The 22,844-nt window shown below is 42.6% G+C and overlaps 1 protein-coding gene across 1 annotated transcript; it reads left to right on the top strand.

Annotated features, from left to right (window-relative positions):
- Positions 1-961: 961 nt before the first annotated feature.
- LOC110978477 (alpha-N-acetylneuraminide alpha-2,8-sialyltransferase-like) lies at positions 962-21,620 on the top strand. The gene is made up of 7 exons (XM_022233502.2): positions 962-1,762; positions 12,208-12,330; positions 13,110-13,284; positions 13,786-13,898; positions 14,001-14,090; positions 15,496-15,740; positions 17,394-21,620. Exons 1-7 carry the CDS (start codon positions 1,512-1,514, stop codon positions 17,663-17,665), a joined length of 1,269 nt encoding a protein of 422 aa, XP_022089194.1. The 5' UTR covers positions 962-1,511; the 3' UTR covers positions 17,666-21,620.
- Positions 21,621-22,844: the final 1,224 nt, after the last annotated feature.

Raw genomic sequence — 22,844 nt, 5'->3', positions numbered from 1 at the left:
TTTCGTTTTCATTTTTGGACTGAGGTTACACAAAACACGTTATGGACCCGCATAATTCGGTCACTCGTGCATGTCCATGCCACCTCGGGCCTAACTGTATGCTACGAGCATGCTGCGAGTGACCAAAGAGTTTCTACTTGTGCACTGAACATGTACATGTACATGTATTTCTAATTCTCTTGTCCTTTGGCACCGGGAAATAAGACGCTGGTCTCGCTCTGTGCATGTGAAACGTGGACAGTGACCTCATTAAAAGTCTATAAGAAAAATAAAATGCCAACAAGCTGTGGACTATCGTGCTTCCTTGCGCATATTCAACCATCTGAACTGGTGACCTTGTCAGAGCCAGCGTGATACTAGTACATGTACATGTACATGTAGCAATAATCCGGCACTGACAAGAAGGCATTTCCTGGTCTTGTGGGAGTTGTGTTTTCTGTCAACGTCAACTGTACTAGCCGCGCATACATGAACTTCCGTGCGAGGCTCATGCAATAATTATTACTAGAAAGATACAGTATAATTACAACCGGAGAAGCTACACTTCGGATAATTTCATGCTGACGTCACTGAATCGTTAGACGCTAGAGTGTCGTGTTAATGACGCCTGAAATCATATGCAGCAAGGTATGAGACGGAGAGAACCCCCCATGCTTTGTGTTGGTCATTGTCTCGCAGGAATCTGGGGAATTCCTTTCAGACATCTTGGGGGGGATGTGTTAAGTAACAATAGTCTGGAATGTGTATAGGGATTGGACATGTTGGGGGGGTACCCCTCGGTCTCATTTCTTGCTGGGTATACCTGAAATTCCTCCCCTCCCCAAGCAGGTGACGTAGGCATAATTCATCATAAGTTTAGCTTCCACCGGTTGTGACACCACACCTGCTATAATATTACACATGCATAATGCATAAGGATGTAAATTGCAATAAAGGAACCGTGGACGCGCCCTAACTCGGCGCCCTCCTTGCGGCCGCGTCCAAATTACTTGGCTACGGCTAGCAACAACATGTGCACCCATGGATGCCACTGGTAAGCGGCTAGACCCACTCCCAATATTGTTGCGCACGTTGCTATCCTGGCCGCATCCAGTGGCTTTTGAAGATACAGTACCTAAGCGAAGCAAGTCTTAGCTCTGCGGGCCGGCCACGGTTCACTGCGCCCTTTTTTCACATTCTCGGGCCTCCGTGTACTAGTAAGCGACTCGTGGAGTGTTTGAAGCATTTCCGACACCCACTGCCAGCCATGAGGACTGCGGTTTGTTTCGAACAGTGTTAACAAAAGAGAGCAGCCCACATGCACAATAGCCCTGCACAGAGCCATAGGAATTACCATCGTGGTTGAAAGTCCAGTGTACTGTACAGTACATTGTATTGATATACACTGTACACTGTACATGTACTGTACATTGTGAAACCAGCGGCACGTCCTCTCCATCAGCCGAGTTCATGAGAAGAGAAGTTTCTTCCACATTCCGCCAACTGCAGACTCCCACCCGGGTCAGCCAACCATGCTGAGGGGGAGACGAAGGACTTTCCTGTATTTTCTGTCCTGTTTTCTGATCTTGATGATCTTCGTGACGCTCCGGGGAGGGAACCACGGCGGCCCGCCCCGAACCTCGCCTCCTCGAGGCGGCAGAACGCGGGATGCCAAACGCTCGGCGGATAGCCGTGGTGCTCCCAATCCGTACAAATACAGAGTCTTCGAGAACTACAGCGAAGCTGAGCAAGAAGACGATCCGTATAAGGACGGACAGAATGGGTATGTATAACGGGAATTTATATATCTCAATGATCAATGCACCTGCCCCCCAGCCCTGGATTTGACGTCCAACTTTCTCCTCCCGCCTTCTCTGACTCGACATTGTCTCCGTCCAAAAAAATTGTCCATCTCTCCGACCGTTCCCTTCCAGGATGGCCATTGGGGGTTTGGTTTCGACCCCTACAGCTAATGAAAAATAAAACATGACAGGATGCACTGGTCATGTCACAAGGTTTCGTTATGCGTGTAGTGTATCATTGCAAAATCGTCATTCTTGAAGTACGTGGGCCGGGCAGGCGTGACTAAGTGCGTTACTCGATTCCTCCATTGTCGGGCTATCGTGACCTGGTATTTTCCACACATCTCATGCACTGTGATGTTTTTCACCGACCCGGCCCGGTGGAAAAAAGGTCGGTTTTGAGTTCCCAAATGGAATGGATAACCCTTCGCATTATTCATGCGGTGATTTGTCAAGACGATGATGCATTTTTGTCTGACTGGGTGGGCCTGGCAAAATAACACAAGTGTTGTTCCATTTCAGATTTTGTAGAACAGTTATCATTGGTGGTTTTTGAAAATGCATACGGATCTAGTGGTGAATTTTGCGGCTGACAAAACATGGCTTTTTTCCGCGTATTTGGTGTGCACATTGACCTTGATGTGTGGTGGTGTTTTTTGGGGTAATTTCATGGTTGGGTTGGTTGTTTTTCAAAGGATTTCGCCTGCTGCCGCATATGCCTCATTAGTGTGCAACTCAAACCCACTTTAATCATGTTGGCACACGAGGACTACATCAACTTCGTCCTTGTATTATGCATAATCAATAATTTTATTTGCAGTGCATAATATTATTACAGAAAGTCTACGTACGAACTGTCTCGACGTATGAAGAATTCAACATCATAGTCTTTACACATCTAAAGTTTGTTTGGCCCAGATTGTTTTTTCGTGACAGGTTACGGTAACAATGTCAAACCAAAAACCACGATTCAGATAACAGTATGGATTGGCCTAACATCGGGCAGCAGTGGGTCGCTATATGGGACCGCAAGGTTGCCCAGTGTTATGTAAATATCAGCCCAAACGCTTACTTGTCAATCGATCGTGAGGCCTCATTCAGATGTAAATTTGTCTCAACACACTTTAAGCTTTTTGTTGCTATGGCGGGCAACAGTCGGCCTGTGTGTAAGTAGCTAGCAACAAAGCCTCGAAGTATACGTTTGGGACATGACTGCTGACCTTCCCGAATGAAGCACGTGCGCACACGCCACGATAATTCTGTTCCTAAATTTCACTTTAGAACAAACGGCTCCAAATTCGTAGTGTTTGAGCTCCAAATCTCGGGGCGCCCCCGAAGTCTCGATTATATTTGTCATGTGATCCCAGACTTCATTTCCCTGTATAGTTTGATGCCTTTGTCATGTGTCTGGTTTGTTGATAATAAGTCGTCTGTCTAGGACAAACAAGTTCACTTCAGTCATAAATTTCATGCATGGGTTGGAGTCACCAAAGACAGCCGATTTCGTTCAACCTCTCTTCCAATGTGATGATGAAGACTGTGTATGTATGCCGAGTATCTCTGTTGGCGAGAACAAAGAATCGGTTACGAATTACCACATTAATGACTGCGTTATTTGGGCCAAATACTGAAGTGCAGTGCGCTCACTCGTTATGTACACAAATTATCAAGTCGCGAGTGAACCTTGGACTCGAACAATTTGAATTCGTATTTCATTCAAAACAAACAGCAGGTCAAAAATTGACAGCATTGCTACCGGCAACCTTTTAGTTTTCCTTTCAGTTTTGAGTCCTGTATACTTAAGTTTGCAACATCAACAAACCTTTCTCTTTTTTTTTTTAAAGTCTGTGACCTCTTTGAGACAGGATTCACCAATGCCACCCAACAGTATACATAATTATTAACGTGCTGTCAACATTGACACTTTAGGCCAGCCGTCATGTTGATTTAAGTGTAGTCTTCGTGTCCCCGAACTCGCCATTGACGTGGTCATGTTTGTTTTGCTCGGGACATTTTTATAAGAGCTGATGAAAGCTGAAGACAAATTTCAATCCCAAAGATTTCAAGTGCTCTGTGTGTCTAATAGGGTTGTATTGACCACCGAAATATTGATTAACGTGGCCCATATAGTCTGTGTATCAGTTAGTTTATTCCGGGCCGCATTGTCTTAATTGTGCAGCGATCCTTACTTCAATCATACACAATACTAGACTATGCACAAGCAACCCCCTTTATAAATATTTCTTTCTGAGTGGTCTTTTGGGAGCACCGAAATATTGCCATATCATACGTGGCCTCTATATTAGCAATTTATTTATTCTCAATTATGCATATAGGTCCTTAATAATTCAATCATGTTTCGTTTATACCCAATACTATGAACAATCCTTGTCGAATTTCTCCCGTCTTTGTCACGTTGTCCGTGGCGACTACGTAGGGACCCAGATGAACGATAATTACGTGGCAATATCATTCCCCCTGTAGTCGGAATCCTTTGGTCCGGTAACAAAACTTAGCCCTGGCTTATTGGAGTGGTTTGTTTTGATGCCTGTTAAGGTTCATTTGTTATGAACGCTTGTTGGAAGTCAGTTCACCGTTGTCCGAATGAATATATTTCCCAGCCAATTTCAGAAAAAAAAGGAACTTACAGTTCAGTTTCATCACCACACGTTCACAGTCGTGCATGATGCTCAATCTTGTTCACACTAGGGTCTCCTTTTCACAACTGTCGCATTCATTTTCGTTTTCCTATGAACAAGTTCGTGTTTTGGTCAGTCTATTTCGATAGGCATTTTCACCACTCTTATTGGTTAAATTTTACCGACTTATACGACTTGGTGCGATCAAGTCAAGATAAACCGAAACGCAAAGGATTTTAAATCTTTTGCGTTGTTTCCATTTTCGTGTATAAACAATTTATTTCAAACTTCAAGCGTTCAATTCAAATGCCATGCATCTGTATGGCTCAATTGAGTAGGTGTTTGTTTCATCTTAAATGCTCTTTAAGAGCCTGAAGGGATAGGGTTAATGATATACATCCACAAACACTTTTTGCTTGTACAGAATCTCTTATTGTGACAGTGTTTTGTGTAAATAGGCTGTCTCAAGTTGACTTCATATGGAATCGATACAGGTTATCTTTTCTTGTGATTGCGCGTATAATTATTTTGCGTTCTTTCTTTTCGTCTAGAATTCTGATTATTCAAAATGAAAAGCAAAAGTTAACAAAAATAGAAATATTATCAATCACGACCGTCGTTCCAGCATAAAAACAAACTTGGTTTCTTTGGCTGCGATTTATGTACATTTCTCTTCCTTCATGGAAAATGCACTGACATGTGATGTAATCCGCCTCGAGCTGAAGCACCCCCTCATCGGTTGAAAAGAGCCATTTTGGTCGGGAGTGCTCATTTTGTTGGTAGCGATGCGACCGTAACTCGTGCATTTCCTAGTCGTTTGTAAACCAACGAAGTGCAGTTCCTATCAGAGGGGTCCTCGTTGCATGGAAAATTGCGCCCCCTTTTGGTCCAGCTCGGGGCTCATATACGCAACTGGAAACATTAGGCCCAAGGCAACGAATGATTTTAATTGTTCTAACATGACAACATAGGTTGTGCTTGCCTCCCCCTTAGTATTCACAACTATTTCTGTTTTTTCCACTCCAAGAAAATCCTCTTTGATCATTGCAAATAATGAATCAGGATGCGTAATGTGTCACATAGACGAATTTGAACGGAATCATGTCGAACTTGTTTGCTAGTTCATTAAATAGAATTCTCGCGCACCTCTCCCGAAGTCTTCAAACAACTTTGAATCAACAATTTGAATTTGAATCAACAAAGTCATTTAATGAAGGAGTACTTGAACAATGAATTTGCATGACCTCTATGATGTGGACATAAAGTAGCATTCAATTATAATGAATTTGAATGGACCTCGCATCAGATTGGACGATTAGTTCATGAAATTGGTCAAGAAAACCTATCATATGTGAAAAGAGATTTTTTTTGTAATAAGAACATACCTCTGGCTTCATAGATTTGTAAACAGTCCTGCTCCCGTTGCAAGTAATTTGCTGCTGCCACATTTTCGGCAACTGAGAAGAAAATGTATATGAGAAAAATGGACTATGCTTTTATCTATGCAGGGGACTACTCGACCTTTATCTGTATTGCAGCCGATACTGTCGAGACGTTTGATCATTATGTTGACATGTCTGTGCATTTCAATATTTAAGTGTCTCTTTTCTGCCTTGCTCATTGGTTGAAGGAAATCCCAGGCTAGGCTTGGCTTGACTGGACAGTGTTGCGATTGGTACGGGGAATCCCAATCTTCGATACTCTAGACATGGTTATCTTGACTGAATGTGCCCGGTGACGTACCTACATTCTGATTCCATTGTGTAGACTCAACCAATCCTGAGCCACGTTCTTAATTTAATGGAAAGACTAGGCCTAATGGCTTTGTTCGCCACGCCGCATGGTGGATGTGATTTACGCATAAAGTGAATATCAATTTTTCTACCGACGTCGAGCACAGAAAGTGAGCGTTCAACTGATGTTTATATACAGACGGTACGAAATGACACAAAATTATGGCATTTGGAATTTACAAGGAAAAGGGGCTTTCAAAACAATGGCTGTGGATCGGAAACCCGACAATGGACGAACCAGGCTCCACTGCGATTAATATTTCGACGCATCGCCCACGTCGAAATATAGCGCCTCTTATTCAATGCTGTCATGGGTGTTCTAACAGTGTATATGTATTACTTGGGGCCCTTGCCCTTTCGCAGTAAGAACTCTACCCTCACAGGGACAACAAACAAAAGTAAAAAATGGTATACGACGTGTTGGCATGGAAAGTTAGGCACAGACCTATTGTCCGGAGTAATGGACTTGGCTTCGGCTTGTAACCACACACAACTTTATGAAAAGTAGCTGCAGCCACAATTACGGCCTCGTATGTAATTTGACACGGCCTTATACACATGTACCGCCGTAATTCCCGACGACGACACGTGTAAATGAACCACCATCCTTGGCTTTATTTTGCGTTATTATTCTTGTGTTTATTCATTTCCTTCCTTTTTGAACTCCTGAAATAACCAAAGTCATTGAAATATGAAACATTATGTACTTGTGCAATCCAAAGGAGCATGACCTTCAGAAGCTGACAAAGGCAAATGTATGCTAATTTTCTGGAGGCATATTATGGTCACAGTTTTAAGCAATGCGTTTTTTTTCTCTTCGGGATTCTGGGGTGCAGAGGTCAAATTCTTTAGTGGGAACCCTGCACCCTCACGACCCGCTAGCGATTTATGCATTCGCCACAGATCTATTCGTTAACTTTTGCAAGGGACGTTGACATCAATTTTTTTCTCAGGAATTTTTTTTTTTAATTTTGTTTTGTTTGTTCCCCCGGCAGATGCCCCATACGATGCTTAAACGACCTCGGTGCTTTAGTCGGATATAAGTCGTTTGCTTCCCTTTTGCCTTCATAATCTCTGCGTGTCATTGCGATGGAAATGAGGGACGTAGCGCGCAGCGAAGCGATTAACATAAACATGGCGAGGCGGCCCGGCCCGCTAAATGTGCGCGTAGTGCGGAATTTAGTTAAAAACCACAATCAACCTTTCTTCCCAGTGCGCTATGGTTTGCTAACAGGCGGCGTTAGAAAGCGTAATCGGCTGTTATTGTGCCCGTTTATCGGCAAGATTTTCAACATTAAAGAGACGCATGCCACTCTTTTGATACCAATTCCAACTTACAGTGTACATGTATATTTGTTGTAACTGAGTCCTTCACTGCAAATGTGTTTTTATAACGAATTGCAGGTTCAGCAACCAAAATATTATTTAGTGAGTGGAAAGATAATTTTCTGAAACTGTGCATAGGGGCCTACAGACAGTGCATACTAAATCACAGGAGAAGAAAAAACAAACAAACAAAACAAAAACGAGGCAACATTGAGGGTTATTCCGTGTGAACCAAAGTATCACTTTCGATTTGGAATAACGGCTTTTCGGGTTTGTGCCACCTATAGGGCCTATGCTTTAGCTACTATAAACGTGTAGCGTCACCACCGACTGATTACCCCCCCCCCAAGTCTGCAGGAAACAAAATGAGAAAGTAACCGAAAGATCTATCGGTTGCCATTTCCGTTGAAAACGGCAACCAGTGCATGGTTGATCGATTCATCCTGATTTAAATCAACGATTTACATTGCGAATTCGGTGAATGGGTTTTTTTGTATTCATTAATATACATAACAAAGGTAAACATTCCTGGAATGCGCCATATTTTCCCCCAGTTTTTCAACCGATTGAATTTTTTCCCCAAGTTCTTTACATTTTAAATGGCAAATACACTCCTCTGAGCACTTCACTACCTTCATGTGTCCGTATGTAACAAGCAGTCTGGGTTGGAAGAGATGCATGTTTTGCTCAATTTAAGCCTGGCCCACTTCATTTGGCATTGGTTTAATCAACTAATCCGTCCTCTCCATTTGATTGGACTCAGAAATGCTGGTCATTATGCAGTGAGACAAAGAAGCAGTACACGTTTATCTACAAAAACGGTCCCTTCATTGTTTAGCTCTAGACTCTCAGCAAATATTATGAACAAAACTGTTTTTCACAAACACTGCAGCCTAGTAAAATACCAGCATTTTGCATTTGACACCTACTTTGCACAGTGATGGGGTTGATTGCGTTTTCATTCTCTCTCTCACTGGCCCCATTGCTTTGCAATTCAATATCAGGCCATGGTTTACCTTGACACTTGTTTCCGTCATCTCTACATGCACAAGCACGCGTGCCGTACCACATGTGCATTTGTTGCATTGTAGACTTGGACAGTTTTATGTGAAATTAAAAGTTGCAGGTGGGTGGTGATCGCTTTTAACTGATTTTTAATAAAACTTCTTGATTCAGATCTCGTAAGTTACGATTTATTCGATTTTGTGATGAAAGAAATAAATAATTTGAACTAATGCACATACAGCCGAAGTTGCTAATTTGGGAATAATTAGACCTTAATCGACTATAACCTCAAGTCTACACAAAAAATCTGATTAAACAAAGTCTAATTGGAATTTTGAATATTTAAACGAGAATGAATAAAGTCGCCAACCCAGATTCCTTGTAACAGAAAATTGTGTGCTTGAATGTTTGAAATACACTTTCTTGTTTAGCTCTGTCACCTGCACGTACACTCCCTGTCTGTGTATTTATTGTCAAGCGATTCAGGCCCCGCAAGCAACCGGTCGTGCAGATCGACTGGTGGGGCGGAACGGTCATTTCTGAGGGTGCCCTTGTCTATTCCTTGCGGGGTTTTTTATGTTAATAAGAATTAGCCTGTACTGGCTTTAACACTATTGAGAATCGTCCTATCCATGAGCTGACACTGTGATTTTTTATTTCAGGCAGAAGCTGCACTTTTTGCAGCCACCTCGGAGTTGCTTGTGTTAGAATTTAATGTCCATTTGCTTTGATTCTTCTTGCTTTCTGGGAGGGAATGCTTCATATGGAAGCTGTAAAGATAAAAGCTTGCACTTTCAGGTTCCTAAAACGCGCAAACTGAGGAATGTGTGTCGAAGGTGGGCTGTACCAACTCTCTCCCGAAAAAAAAGGGGGAAATATTGTCATCACTTTGCACGTTTATGCAAATTACATTTTGGTGGAGGGCTCGTACACAAATTCGAGCATAATTTAACTTCAAACAATTTAGACAACAGCTGCAGTGGCGCGGTTGTTTGATTTTTGCTTCATCGATTTACAACACAAATTAAAATTCGGATAAAATCAATGTTAAGGTGTATTCAGTCCCCCAGCCCGTAATATGATGATTGTTCATGCTGCCTCTCCTTTGTGATGCTGCGTCAATTCGAATTATTGATTACATGTACTCGAATATTCGACTTGCCATTTCATCGAACCAACACAGGTCTTCACCCAAATTGAAAAAAAAGAGTTCTGAGGAAAAGTCAATTTTGACCTGATTTTTGGGCATATGCATTCATCTGCCTTTAAAGGATCGAGGCGACGAATGTTTCCGAGTCTCATATATTTGTACATCTTTATAATTCTCCCACAGTTACTTGTATATATAAAAACTGTGTCACATCCATTTGGAAATAAGAGCGCCGAAAATTTAAGTAGGCCTACACCTTTTTAAACGCACGGACGTATATAAAAAAAAACCTGGACTTGCAACGCCTTTGTATGAAAAAGAAGCCAACCAGCGGCCATTTTACCGAGCCGAATACAAAGGCGTGGGTTGGCTCCCTACTATTGACGTCAGGAAGAACAAAGGCGGGCATTACCAGGAAAGCTTTGTATTCGGCTCGGTAAAATGGCTGCGAGTGGATTCAATGACTCTATAAGCTGATTAAGGGCATTGCGAGCCCAGATTTTATTATACACGTCCGTGTTTAAACGTGGAAAAATTGTCCATGCTTTTTTTTAGACAACTGATGGCGCTGTCTGGTATCAATTAGGCAAGACATTGTTCAGATCACGTTTTTTCTTTTCTAATTGTGAACCAACAACTTGCTTTTTTGTAGTGACATGTTCTTACATTACCCTGCATTTCAAAAAAATGTAGACCGGGAAGATTTCAATATCAGGATTGTTTTTTCTTGCACAAATCAATTCAACGTTGAGGTTTTCTTGCTCGAATAATAGCAAATTGTGGCTTATGATATGGAAATTGGTATCGGCATAAAACCCCAAATGCGCCGTTTAAAATAACACTGACTGTATAAATTCAAACTCATAGAAACACTAAGGTGTATTTGCAAGGGTTGTAGAAAAGGATGTGCTCCATACGGAACCTGTACTAAGTCTACCCAGAACGTCTTGAATTTTGGTTTTAGATTGCAGTTTCGTGTAACGAAATAATTAATTTCTTTCCACTTTTTAGTTCATTTTTATTTCATCTGAAGTCAGATATCCGAATATGTTTATAATCAGCGCAGCCCTACGCCTGATCAAGGTTGATTTAAATCCGTTCTCTTAATTTAGTCAAATTAACGCAGTAGGATTAAGGTTTGGCTTAAGTTTTGAAGGCTTTTACTTTGAACAAATAAAAACCCGCCGTGTAAATTGTAAGTGTTGACATTGCATGCGATTTCACCGTTGCGGTTATCTTCGATTGTGCACATGCGCGTCCATAATGCCGACCTGCCAACCAGTCACACTTCCTGAGGTCAGGCAATACCACACAATAGATTAATAGGTATTTAGATGAACCCTCAGTTCATTTAAAATGCTAATCTGTTATGTGGTGATACCTGACCTCAGGAAGGAGAGCGACTGGTTAGCAGGTATGATAATGCCAGGAGAAACATGTAGGCCTATACCCTCTAACGCAGTTTCTGTGGATTGTTGCCTAACCTTGGGTCGAGTATTAATGATGATGCCAGAGATAATGGGGCGACCTGGAAAAGGTCTGGATGGCGTCCCAGTACAATAATCATGGGCGCTGGTAGCCGGACTCGTTTCGTTCATGTTTGCATTCATGTGTTTACCCGCCTTCTTAACCATTTACATTACGCCTGAGATTGACGCTGTAGGGGATGGGCAAAATGCCAGTGTATCCATGGATACGTGCTACGTGATGCAGTGGATTCAAATCGAAAAGAATCAGGCAGGGACATGCATCTGTAATCACATTATTTGGCGTTAAATGTCTGTATATAGTTCAGTTTCTCAATTGATAAAAGGCGCAGTGAACTGTGCTTGTCACTCAAAAACTTCTCTGGTTCTAACTTTCAGGTTATTTTACAACCTCCTGAAAAATGCACTTTTTTCAGACGAATTTCGCTGCCATTGTAGGGAAGTTTTTTTGCTCCTTTCTTTCGACACAAATGCTTTTAGCCCACTTCTGTCATCGCATCTTTTGTTATGTACACGTATCTTTCAAAAGCCTGTTCTTTGGAAATGTCGTTGAATTCGTACACCTCACCTGAGTGTCGACGCGGTTATTTATTTTCAACTTCAACAGTTGATCTATCGCGGTAGAATTGCGTCAACACAGCTTGTGAAAATATTGTCCAATTACATGATATACAAAATGGACGCGGGGCGCGCAAATTCTGAGACACGCAAAAGTGAGAGGGTTGTCTAATGGGCGTGGCTAAGTCGCTAACGGCAATATTCAGATGTTTTGCGCGTCTTTTAGCCACTTCATGTTTACATATTACTCTATGCCATGTACACTTACCGGTACAATTTATATTAGCATGGGCTTGCGATTTATTACATGAGAATGGAATTCATTTTCTGAATTTTTTTCCGAGTTCTTCTCTGGGTTTGTCGTTATTTCTAAATAATCATCAATTCAATAAACTGCATCATATTCCATATTTTATCCTTTATTTATCGAGAATACCTGTGCTCTGTTCTGTTCTCTCCACCCCTCAGAACCGGCACAGATCCTTTGGACATTCGGATATTCCCGAGTACCAACGATCAGCTATTGTATTTGTATAACAAGGTATTATCCGCCCCATGGATGCCCAACTACAAGAATTTAGCCTCATTCAGGTGAGAATTGTTCATTAACTCTCCTGCTGGAAACAGGAGAGGGCGATATGGAGCTGCCTCCAACTCTTTTCTCGGGTTTATTCCGCGTGTCCAGCAGTGGCTCCAGGCATGAGCTTTTCCGTCTCAGTAGATTGATACCTAATATCCGCTGATGGAAACATTTGCCGCTTCCATAATTTAGCCCAATATTTAGAGTCTTTCCATGTGCCAGAGACCAAGGCAAGTCATACAAGAATCATTAAGTTTAGAACAGTCCAATTAAGAGTGTGCTTTGGACCCTGCCCTTCCGAAAATACTCGCCCTCTTCGCCATAAAGTCCGTGTCCGAATACATGGCTATATACGGCCTGGAATTACCCACGAGTCTGTAGTAGTGGCTGAAGTCAGTTTACATAGAGTCGTGTGTAACTCGAAGCCGTAGCCAAGTGATTCAGACGCCGCCATGATTTTGAAATTTGGTTTTTGGTGTATGACATTGGTGTTGCCGTTTATATAAGGTATTAAAAAATCCCAAATGGAGAGATACCATAATATCCGAAGTGGATACATTGTACCAACAAGCAACAAGGAAAAACTGGTTTTACGTTCATGATGGCCGTGGCCCCCATCGACCATTCTGGAACCGCCAGAGGTCGCATTGCATACCGTAAGAAATTGTTCCTTTGAAAAACAGAAAGGAGCTGTTGTTGGCGTTAATAAGCGTCTTTGTGTATGCAGGAAACGGTTTTTATTAAATTGTGTCCTTTACATGTAAAGGTATTTTTGTCTTTTGATACACAGGGATGTGTTTTTTAGGCGAACCAAAAATATGACGACTCAGGATGAAGTGATTTTAAATCATCGAAACGTCCGCCTTGGGGACAGTCTTCCTTACGCATTCACCAACACAATGAGCAAAGACGGCGTCAAGTATTACTTCAATGTTACGCAGGAAATTCTGGACGAGATACCAGTGGTAAAGAACAAAGAACGAACATTTAATCGGGCATTTTGTGATAATAATTCCCAGCTCGATATTTCAGCAAGGCTAGGTCATTCGGGATAAAAGCGCTTGACGTCACGCCACCTGGATGGAGAATGTTTAGCGCTGGAGTCGGCGCGCTTCGGCGCTGATTGGACCGATCCCTAGCGCGCGTTATGATCATGAACTGCGCACGTGCTGTTGGAACACTGATCTGATTGACTCATACATGTGCGTGTATTGTACGATAAAACTGTAACCATTATAAAGGGGTCATTTTCATGCAATAAGGCTCTTCAAGTTGATGAAACAAATGAAAATAACGCGTGCTTGTTTGTATTTATGCAATGAAAACTATTAAAAGAGAGGCCGAGGCAGCAAAAACAATTTCACTTGAAAAATGCATGGAACTTAACCGTCCATTAAAATCCCTTCAGCAATCAAGTAAAGGGTGAAGAAATAACAACATTTTATGTATCATTTTCCCTTCTGTAGGCGTCGCCATTATCAGGAAAGGCGTTTCGACGGTGTAGCGTCGTCGGAAATAGTGGCATTCTTCAGGACAGTAAATGTGGAAAAGAAATTGACAGCGCGGAATTTGTTTTCAGGTACATTTTCTGACCCCCCCTTCAATATGTTTTGCGGACAAGTTAAAAGCTTGGAAAGCACCCTTTTTAATTAACTCTCTTTTAAAAATTATGACCCAACAGATCAAACGTTCCACCTCTTCGGCCGTTTGTTGTCGACGCCGGAAGGAAATCTAACCTATCAACAATGAACCCCAGTGTAGTTCATAAAAGGTAGGCCATTCGGTCAGGTTCAGCGTGTTGTGCGACATTAGCAACTATTGTGTCGGAATTCTGCGCACTTTAAAGTGGAGGGAATGCAAAAACACGAACACTGCCGCGTGCGTGCATTACACTGCAAAAAAACTTCGGTGTTAATTCAACACCCTGGGTGTTATCAGAGGACAATGCCAAACTTTACCTAACCGTTAAGGTTAGGGTAAACACCGATAACACCGAGGATGTTAAATTAACACCAATCTCACACCACAGTTTTTCCAGTGTAGTACTACGCCGGCTGGTCGAGGGTGGGGGCTCTCCCCTCAAACTCTGTCAGGCATACATGAGGAAAGCCACTGTCATAGAAGCGTAAACATTACCTTTCTCACGACAGACAATTGTCACTGATATGTACACCGAAGAAAGTGTTGATTCCCGGAGGGGGGACATTAATGACCACAAAATACAATTTCCTGGAGTCGGTTCCAACTATGAAGTCCGAAGGGGTGCCCTAGCAGAGAGAGCGGTAAAAGACAAGACGGTGTTTTGGTGTAGAACCGTGTTAACTTTTATAAACGAAAGTATAGTGAGAAAAGCCGGACTCCAGGGGTTCTTTTTTGATACTGCTTCTGCCGTTCTTCTGTTCTCGGAGAGTGTTTGTGATTTGTTCATTCTTCAAACCAAAATCAACCCAGGTATTTCATTGACTATTCTGAAAGTTTCTATACACTGTAAAAACATGTGTAAATGTTTTAACACCTTTTAAACGTCTACCTGGTAGCACTCTGAACGTGCTGTGGTGTTACTAATCCAAACCTAATCACGTTGTGGTGGTAATTTTGTGAACAGTGTGTTCATAAATCTAGACAAATGACACATTTGGGTGTTAATAACAAGACACAAAAACACCGTGGGAACACCTTCTGAACACCAAACCACGTTCATTTCCAAAAACTGTTTAATTTTAAACGGTTACACGTTTACAACGCAGAGACGCGTTTATAATGGGGTTAGTTTTCACAGTGAACTGTCAAACGTAAACGTTGGGTGTTAGTTGGTTTATCGTTTCCACAGCGATACTGCATTGCAACCTTAGTTGTAAATGCGTTGTACGTGTTACATCCGATAACCGTAGTTGTTTTCATACCAAAATGTGAACGAAAATAGTGATAAAAACAGCTTGGAGGTATCACAATTTTCGCAGGAAATTTTGGGAAATTCCTGCAGGTCGTCTGCCAAAACAATAATTAAGAGCCATGACTGTAACGGGCTTCTCTGAACCCAAGACCAGACCATTACTCTAGACAACCGATTCGGATGCAGCTGAAGTATGTATTTTGTTAAACAGAGGCAATCGGTGATACTGTCCTTTTCCTGCAGTGCAATTTACTCCATGGTTTTTTTTTCATTGTGGTCGTAGATATCGCCGCTTAAAGGACATTTCCGACCACGAGAAATTCGCTAAGGATATCGGCGAGTACAACGGCATGCTGTGGCTACCGTGCGTGGGGTCCGTCAAGATGGTGGATATCTGCCTCCAGGCCAAACGGTCGCTGGACTTCCACGGCAGCGGCAACCCCCGGCCTGCCATCTCTAACCCGAATCACTACATCGCCGTGCAGCACTTCTGGGGTCAAAGGAACCTGACGCAGTTCATGTCGACTGGTAAGTTAGCTCATGCCGCCCTCTGTCGCTGAGGCCAATCTATCGCGTTTGTTCACCCGTCCTTGGCCACGTCAGAATACTTGTCTGTGGTTTGAAGCCACACATGACGCTATTTGGAAATTGCTACAGCCTATGGCGTAGACTCGTGTAATTTCAAGCCATAGCCAAGTAAACCAAACACGGCCACGATCGCCACAGATTACTAGCACCGTACTTTCGCAAAACAGGAACCCTTCTCAACTCCGGTGACTTTCGCTGCAAATGCCAAAATTTGTGATTACTTTCCCACCGTGTATAGTAACCTGCTCTCGCAATGACGGTCGTCGAAGTAGGCCGGCTAATTCGTCCTGATTGAAAGGATATGTTTAACTTTGCATTGACATCACAGATTATTTTGTGCTCGCGTTCGCGCGCCTTGGTCGAACTGGCCTTGGGAACGGTGCCAACTGCAAAAAAAAAAAAAAATTCGATAAAGATCGACGTGATTGGTATGTTTTGCAGGTGGAACACGCAAAGGAATGAACCTTTGTACAGTTTTTAAGTTCACTATTTTGATGCCACGGGCCATTTCTCTACAAACTGAAACATTTTACTTGGCCTTAACTTTTTTGAAAGCAATAGTAGCTATCGGTATACCCAGCAAGATATGGGACGGAGGCGTTCCCCTCCTACATGTCCAATCCCTATACACACTCTAGACTATTACCTAACACATCCCCCTAGATGTCTGTAAAGAGTTCCTGAGATTATGAGATTACGATGGAACAATGAGCAACAAAATTGTGTGTGGGGGGATGCTGTCCATCCCATATCTTGCTTCATATGGCTATCGTGTACAGTCTGAATGAATTCGATTTGAATTACCCCTACGGCTGGCACATCTTACATGAACATGGAGGCAACACCGGTGTTGTCTAGTGTTTCCTGGGAACCTGGCCGTGTGAACGGGGATACTTCAGCATGTGTTTTGACTGACCGAGATTTATATTTTTCCCACATCCACGTCTTGTGTCATCTGGTTTGGCCCTTTGATCTCTTTCTCTTTTGAAAGAAAAAAAAAGACCAACACGAAATCTGCGAATCGAAAACTCACACCAGGATATTTAAATAAAAATACAGCCTTCGGCTTTTAAACCGTTTGACAAGACATAACTTGGGAAATTACAAACCCCAACACCCATATAAACGCGTCTATGCGTTAATTGTAAGCGTGTAACCGTTCAAAATTAAGCAGCCTTTTGGAAATAAACGTGTTTCGGTGTTCAGAAAGGGTTACCACCTATTTTTTTGTGTCTTGTTATTAACACCCAAATGTGTCATTTGTCTAGATTTATGAACTCGCTGTTTAAAAATAACCACCACAACGTGATTAGGTTTGGATTACCAACACCGCAGCACGTTCATAGAGTGCTACCAGGAGGACGTTTAAAAGGCGTTTAGCATTAAAGCCTGTAGTCACCGTGAAGATATTTGAAATGAGAAACTTGTGTTCAGTTTCATGTATGTGCCAATTATTAAATCCAGGTATCTCCAATGTTTCTTATCATTTTAATGCATGTGTACTTGTATCGTCCACAAGGTCGGTCGTTCTCGTTCCTTGCATCTTCTGGGAGGCCTCATCAATTCTTCCCTTTTATTTGCGATCCTTGACAGGTTTTTATGTGACCCACCTGTCGTTAGCCTTGTGCGATGAGACCCACTTGTACGGCTTCTGGCCTTTTGGTAGCACGGTGGAGGACAGTCCCGTCGACGTCGCCAACAGCAACAACACGATATCGTTCCACACGAGAAAAGTCCGCTACCACTACTTCGACAACCTACCGGGACCCAACGGCGCCCACGCCATGCAGGATGAGTTTGGCGTCCTGGTGCAGATGCACAAGCTGGGCATGCTGAAAATGCACGTCAGTAGGTGCAGAGACTGAAATTCTTCCACCACTACCTCCCGTCCCTCCTGTTTTTGTTTTTTGATGTTGAATATTCCCTCTCACCCGATATATACTGCAACACCGCGTGGGTGTCTAAACCCGCAACGAGCGACCCGTCCGTGATCAGCGACTTGGCGACAACGCCCTCTGCCTGCCTTGAGAGCCGAAGGCTGGTCTAAGTCACCAAGAGTGGGCGCCACTTACGCGGTCCGGTCGTGCGATTTTTGGCTCATCTCTTGGGCGACGTTTTCACGGCTAAACGTGTTTACGGTGGTCGACAAGAGCTTTCCACATTGCAAGGTTGAAACGCCGGCGCCTCAGAGCCAAAGGACTGCCCCAATCAAGCAGCTGTTTGCGTAGAAATATCACAAAGGTTGTGTCACTATTGCCGTTTTAAGCTCACGTTGCAGCAAAGCAACGTTTAGCAGTGCTTTGAAGTTCGGTCCAGCGACTGAATGTTACAAGCAGAACATGTCATGAAAACACGCCTTTCCATATGACGACGGAGTTTCTGTTTGCCAAATACCCTGTCTGATCGGAAGGTTTAAACGCCATGATTTTTCCTTCGTTTCTGATTATTACTTGTACATAACGTCCCCGTTCTTAGCTATACATGTATGTACACATTTTACTGCCTCACTATGTAGTGTGTGAGACTTAAATTTCTGCACAAGAAAAAGTGGCCTGTATTTTTGAAACAGTCCATGTAGTATTTGCAAATCCCCCGTCTGGCGTGGGAATTACTCTCTGGTATTAAGTCACGTCGTTGTTTGCGTTCTGTTCATTTCTTGAGCACCTGTTCTCTCTTTATCTCCATTAAGAATAGTGTTTTGTATATGTCAGTATTTATTGGTATTATAAAGCAAGTTTCAACGTTTTTTTTGGGGGGGAGGGGATGTTGCTTGTCTGGTAGGAGGTTTGAGGCTACAGTACTGCATTACGTGACAACGTTTTTTAAGTATTGACGTAAAATGTTCGATGGTGTAGTGCTTTGATTTTTTTCGTGCATTTGTTGTCTTGTTTTTACAAAGTCTATGTGTTTCAATGTTGTGGTGTTGTTCCAAAGTTTATGCCGACATCAGTACTGGCACGGTACCCTTTATACGTGTGTTGCTGCGACGTCACAAGTCGTGTGTCAAGGGGGAAACCCCGGGGAATTTCCAACAGAGTGTGCTATAGGGTTTCTTCAGTTGGCTTCGTGCCTTGTTTTCCCGTACTTAGAAAAGCCTGATCGGCGTTTTCTTCGGAGACGGGGCACTTAAGAAATCGGCTTCCTGTCTGTCCAAGAGTGGGAGCCCCTTGTCCTCAAAAGTGTCCAAAACTTAACTCTGCTGATTCCGTCTCCCAGGTTTCTGGCCCGTGTTTTGTGGACGTCAGCGAAGAGGCTGACGGCCAAAGAAAGGGCCCACTTGTGGTCGTAAATAGGGCTGGTATTATCGGGTGAAGTCGCGTGTGATGTAAAAGTGTGTGTTTTGCTTTTATTGTGTGTGGCCACAAAGGCACAAATTAAAGTGTTTTAGGATTTTTAAGTGCTGTTGAATGCCTCTTTGTATTATCGCAGGTTAAGATAAACCAATCATGGTATAAATCTTCAACTAGTGCATTGCAATGGTGCCAAACCAGGTATAAATGTATAGTTAGAGACACGGCGTAAAAAGTTGTATAGTTGGCTTTGTTTATACGTTGACAAAAAACCTTAAACCGGGGGACTTTCAGGACGGGGTATTTCTAGTGATTGGAATCAACGTGTAGGCCTATGTTTCAAAAGAAACCGGGAAGAAATTCATGTTTTTATAAACCAAGAGCTCAGACGAAACTTCCTTCTAGGATGAGCATTAACGCCAAGCCATAGTTAGAGACATTTCATGATTCTTGTTGGAAAGCGTTTATGGACTGCTTATGTCCGAATTGCTGTTAATCTGTGAATGCTTTTTAATCACGTTGTCCTCTTGGACCTGTTTATGTAGCACGACGGGAGCGGCAATTTACGCTTTGTTGCTGTTAACAGCATACTTCCATAAGCAATACGCAGAAATCCTAGGGTACTACGAGGTATCCTTAGGTGAGGCTGTTCTCATTTGAAGCGGGGATATCCGGCCGCCCCCGTAACAATGCCCTGAGTATGATTCGGAGCTGATACAACTTCACCTTTTGTGGGAAACAAGCGCCACCATAGTTACAGGCACGTCTCGACTCGCGCTTACGGAGCTTCAGAAGTGCCATCCGACTTGTTGAGATGCCGACACATTTTGGTGGGCAACACATCGACATCCCGAAACAACTTAAGGGGATGACGTCCCATCGAGATAGAATTTTGACACCCTGCCGTAAATCGCCGTAATTACTATTTAATGAGGACGACATCCTGAGAAGTTGGATTTGGACTTCACGAGATGATCACAGAATGAAGACATCCCAAGATTGGGATGTTGAGAACCGGTATTAGTTATCGACGTCCATAGATGATTTATTACTGCATGGTATCCCCAAAGCAAGTGATACCTAGGGGTGTCGAATTCCTACTCTGAGGATGTTAACTTGTGATCTGATAAGCCTTTTGCAAGTTAAATTTGAAGAAAATCTATTAGGTTATCTGATTACACATAAACATAACCATTTGAATTCCTCAGACTAGAGACGCTGTTGATATACCTCGTAATTCGGGGCATGGCTTTTGCATCGCGACCACCACTTGTGGAATGGACTGGATCCTTTGTGCCCTTCTTATCCATTGAGAACAGTGTATTGGTGCAAGGTGTCTCTTATGTAACTAAGCAAAAGCTTGCCCCGAATCACGAGGTATAGCAACAGTGTGTTTAGTATGGAGAATTCAAGTTATGTTCACGTGAATTATTATCCCAGGACATCTACCATCATAAAATTATCCGAAGATATCGAAATCTCGCCGCTGATTAAGTTGTCATCCCATATAGTAAATATGTCAGTTTCTCAAGTCGGATGGCATTTCCAGAGCTCCTTCCGTGCTCAGCTTACGTTAGGAAAGCATATGCTTCTGTCTGCACCACGAACGGGCCTTCGGTATCCGTCGTTACCTTGCTTGGATGCCGTGTGGCTTGACCTATCCTGCCAAGGACCCGTTTTTCAATGGTTTTTCACTCATCAATTTTGCTCTTTTACGAGAAAAGTGGCATGCCGTCCCAAATACCACGAGTAGTGAATAGTGGCTGGTTCTGTGCTGCCGTTCTTTTTCCATCAAGAAACTGAGCACCCGCGAAATTAGCTTGTTAGATAAATTATGTATATATATACATGGACAACATTTGTGATACCCAACTGTTGTTATCGTAATGTGCATAGTTATTGGTGCAATAAAATTGTAATGTTTTATTTCATTGGGGAAGACCACTGCCGAAAAGCGATACACATAGTGGTTTTTTTAGAGGTGCACCCTGTGACAAAAAAGAGTTGGTCCAACTATAAAGAAATGTGTGCATTAGAAGCGTTTCAGACAAAGGGCACTCGGCCAGCTCTCTTCCGAAATGGGGTTCTTCCAGAAAGTGTAGTTGACACACAAGATCATCTCGTCATTTCCTAAAGTTATGCGATCAGTGCTTTAAAATGAAAATGTAGTTCGTACTTCATTGCAGTTCTGCACTTCCAACAGGAAGTTTGAAACCAAACCTTTCTTGAAGAAATGTGACAAATGCGTCATTTTTTATGTACGTTAAAGTGGTAATTTTTTTCTCCGTCAGTACTATGATCTATCTGTCGGGTGTACATGTATCGTGTTGCCTGAACTGTAGAAAGACCTTTTTGTATAGTGATTGAAAGTGTTTGTTGAATTTGTATTTAGGATTTTCTGTCTGGCTGTGATCACATTTAGGCTTTTATAATATAAACTTGTAATCCTTTTGCCTGAGGGCAGTTGTTGTTATTATTATTATTATTTGGACACAATTCTTCGGTATTAAAATACAATATGATAAGAAAACTAGTTTGAATCTGTCTTTTTTAAAAAGGAATTTCTCCCTTCTGGCCCTGTGATTTTGAAATGATAGGGAAAGGTTTTGGAAATTCAACCATGGGTACTGTTAAATTCAGTGATCCTGTACATGGTTGGATGTTTTGTTTGGATACGCGCAAAGCGTATACCATGAACTTGTAGGCCTATTATCCAAAATTTGATTGCAAAAACATTGTGTTTTATTTCCTTTTAATTAATTACCAAACCGGACAGATTGCAAAAACTGTCGATAGGTGGCACATGTTGACAGCCATTGAAGCCAACGGTATACAAGCGTTGGTTGTGAAGCCTTAACCCTAACACTCCCAAATCCTCCAATTTCAATACGATTTTATATACACCCTAGGGGGTTAGGGTTAAGGTAAAGGTATACGAATTCGCGAATGTACAAGTTGGAAAATATCTGATACAGGCAGGAGTTGGTGCCAAGGCTTCGTTAAGGTCCAAGTTGATCTTTCTCCGTGGAGTCGTTTGTTCCCACCTCCATTTTCTCTTTTGGTTTGTTCCTTTCCCATCGTAGAGAGGAGCAATTATTCAGGTAGGCCTATGCGTGTGTAGTGCACGTGTACATCGTTGCGCAATATACCGTCTGCACTGAGCCGCAACGTTCGCATTCGGAACAGGAAATGCAGAGCCGAAAACAAGTCGGAATAGACCACTTTCTGGGGGAAATTAATGCGCCAGTCGTTTGCAATCCTTTTCGTTTGAATTCTTGGAAAAAATCTGTCCGCTTCGTCAAGGGACACAGTGTGCGTGCAGATATATATCAACTCCTCCACTATACTTTCCGCACAACTAAGCAGACGATGAACTTGCAAGCTATTGGTCCCTCGAGCAAGCTCACATTGATTTTGGTGTGACAAAATCCGTTGCAATCGCCTTTTAAAGCCGAACCTCTTTAATTTAAGTGTGGACGTTCGTGTAATGGCAGACTGATCAACAGGTTTTATCAAGGAGTTCCACTTATACACTGCACCAATCTTTTGAGGTTAATGAGTTGTAAAGATAATTTGTTACCCGGCGGCTCTTCGAAAGGTATTACAACCGACTGCTCTGCCGCCGACACGCAGTTCATTCATACCACCTAGCAAACGTCAGACTCACAAGTGTACGTCAGAAACGCGAGTTCTCGTTTCAACACCGTGGTTTTAATGAAAACGGTTAGCCGCTACAAACAGTACACCGTCATCC

The sequence above is a fragment of the Acanthaster planci genome, linkage group LG12, assembly GCF_054643075.1.
Source record: "Acanthaster planci isolate LZ-2023a linkage group LG12, COTS_SCS, whole genome shotgun sequence".
Classification (NCBI taxonomy): domain Eukaryota; kingdom Metazoa; phylum Echinodermata; class Asteroidea; order Valvatida; family Acanthasteridae; genus Acanthaster; species Acanthaster planci.
This window is presented reverse-complemented; position numbering and strand designations above follow the sequence as displayed.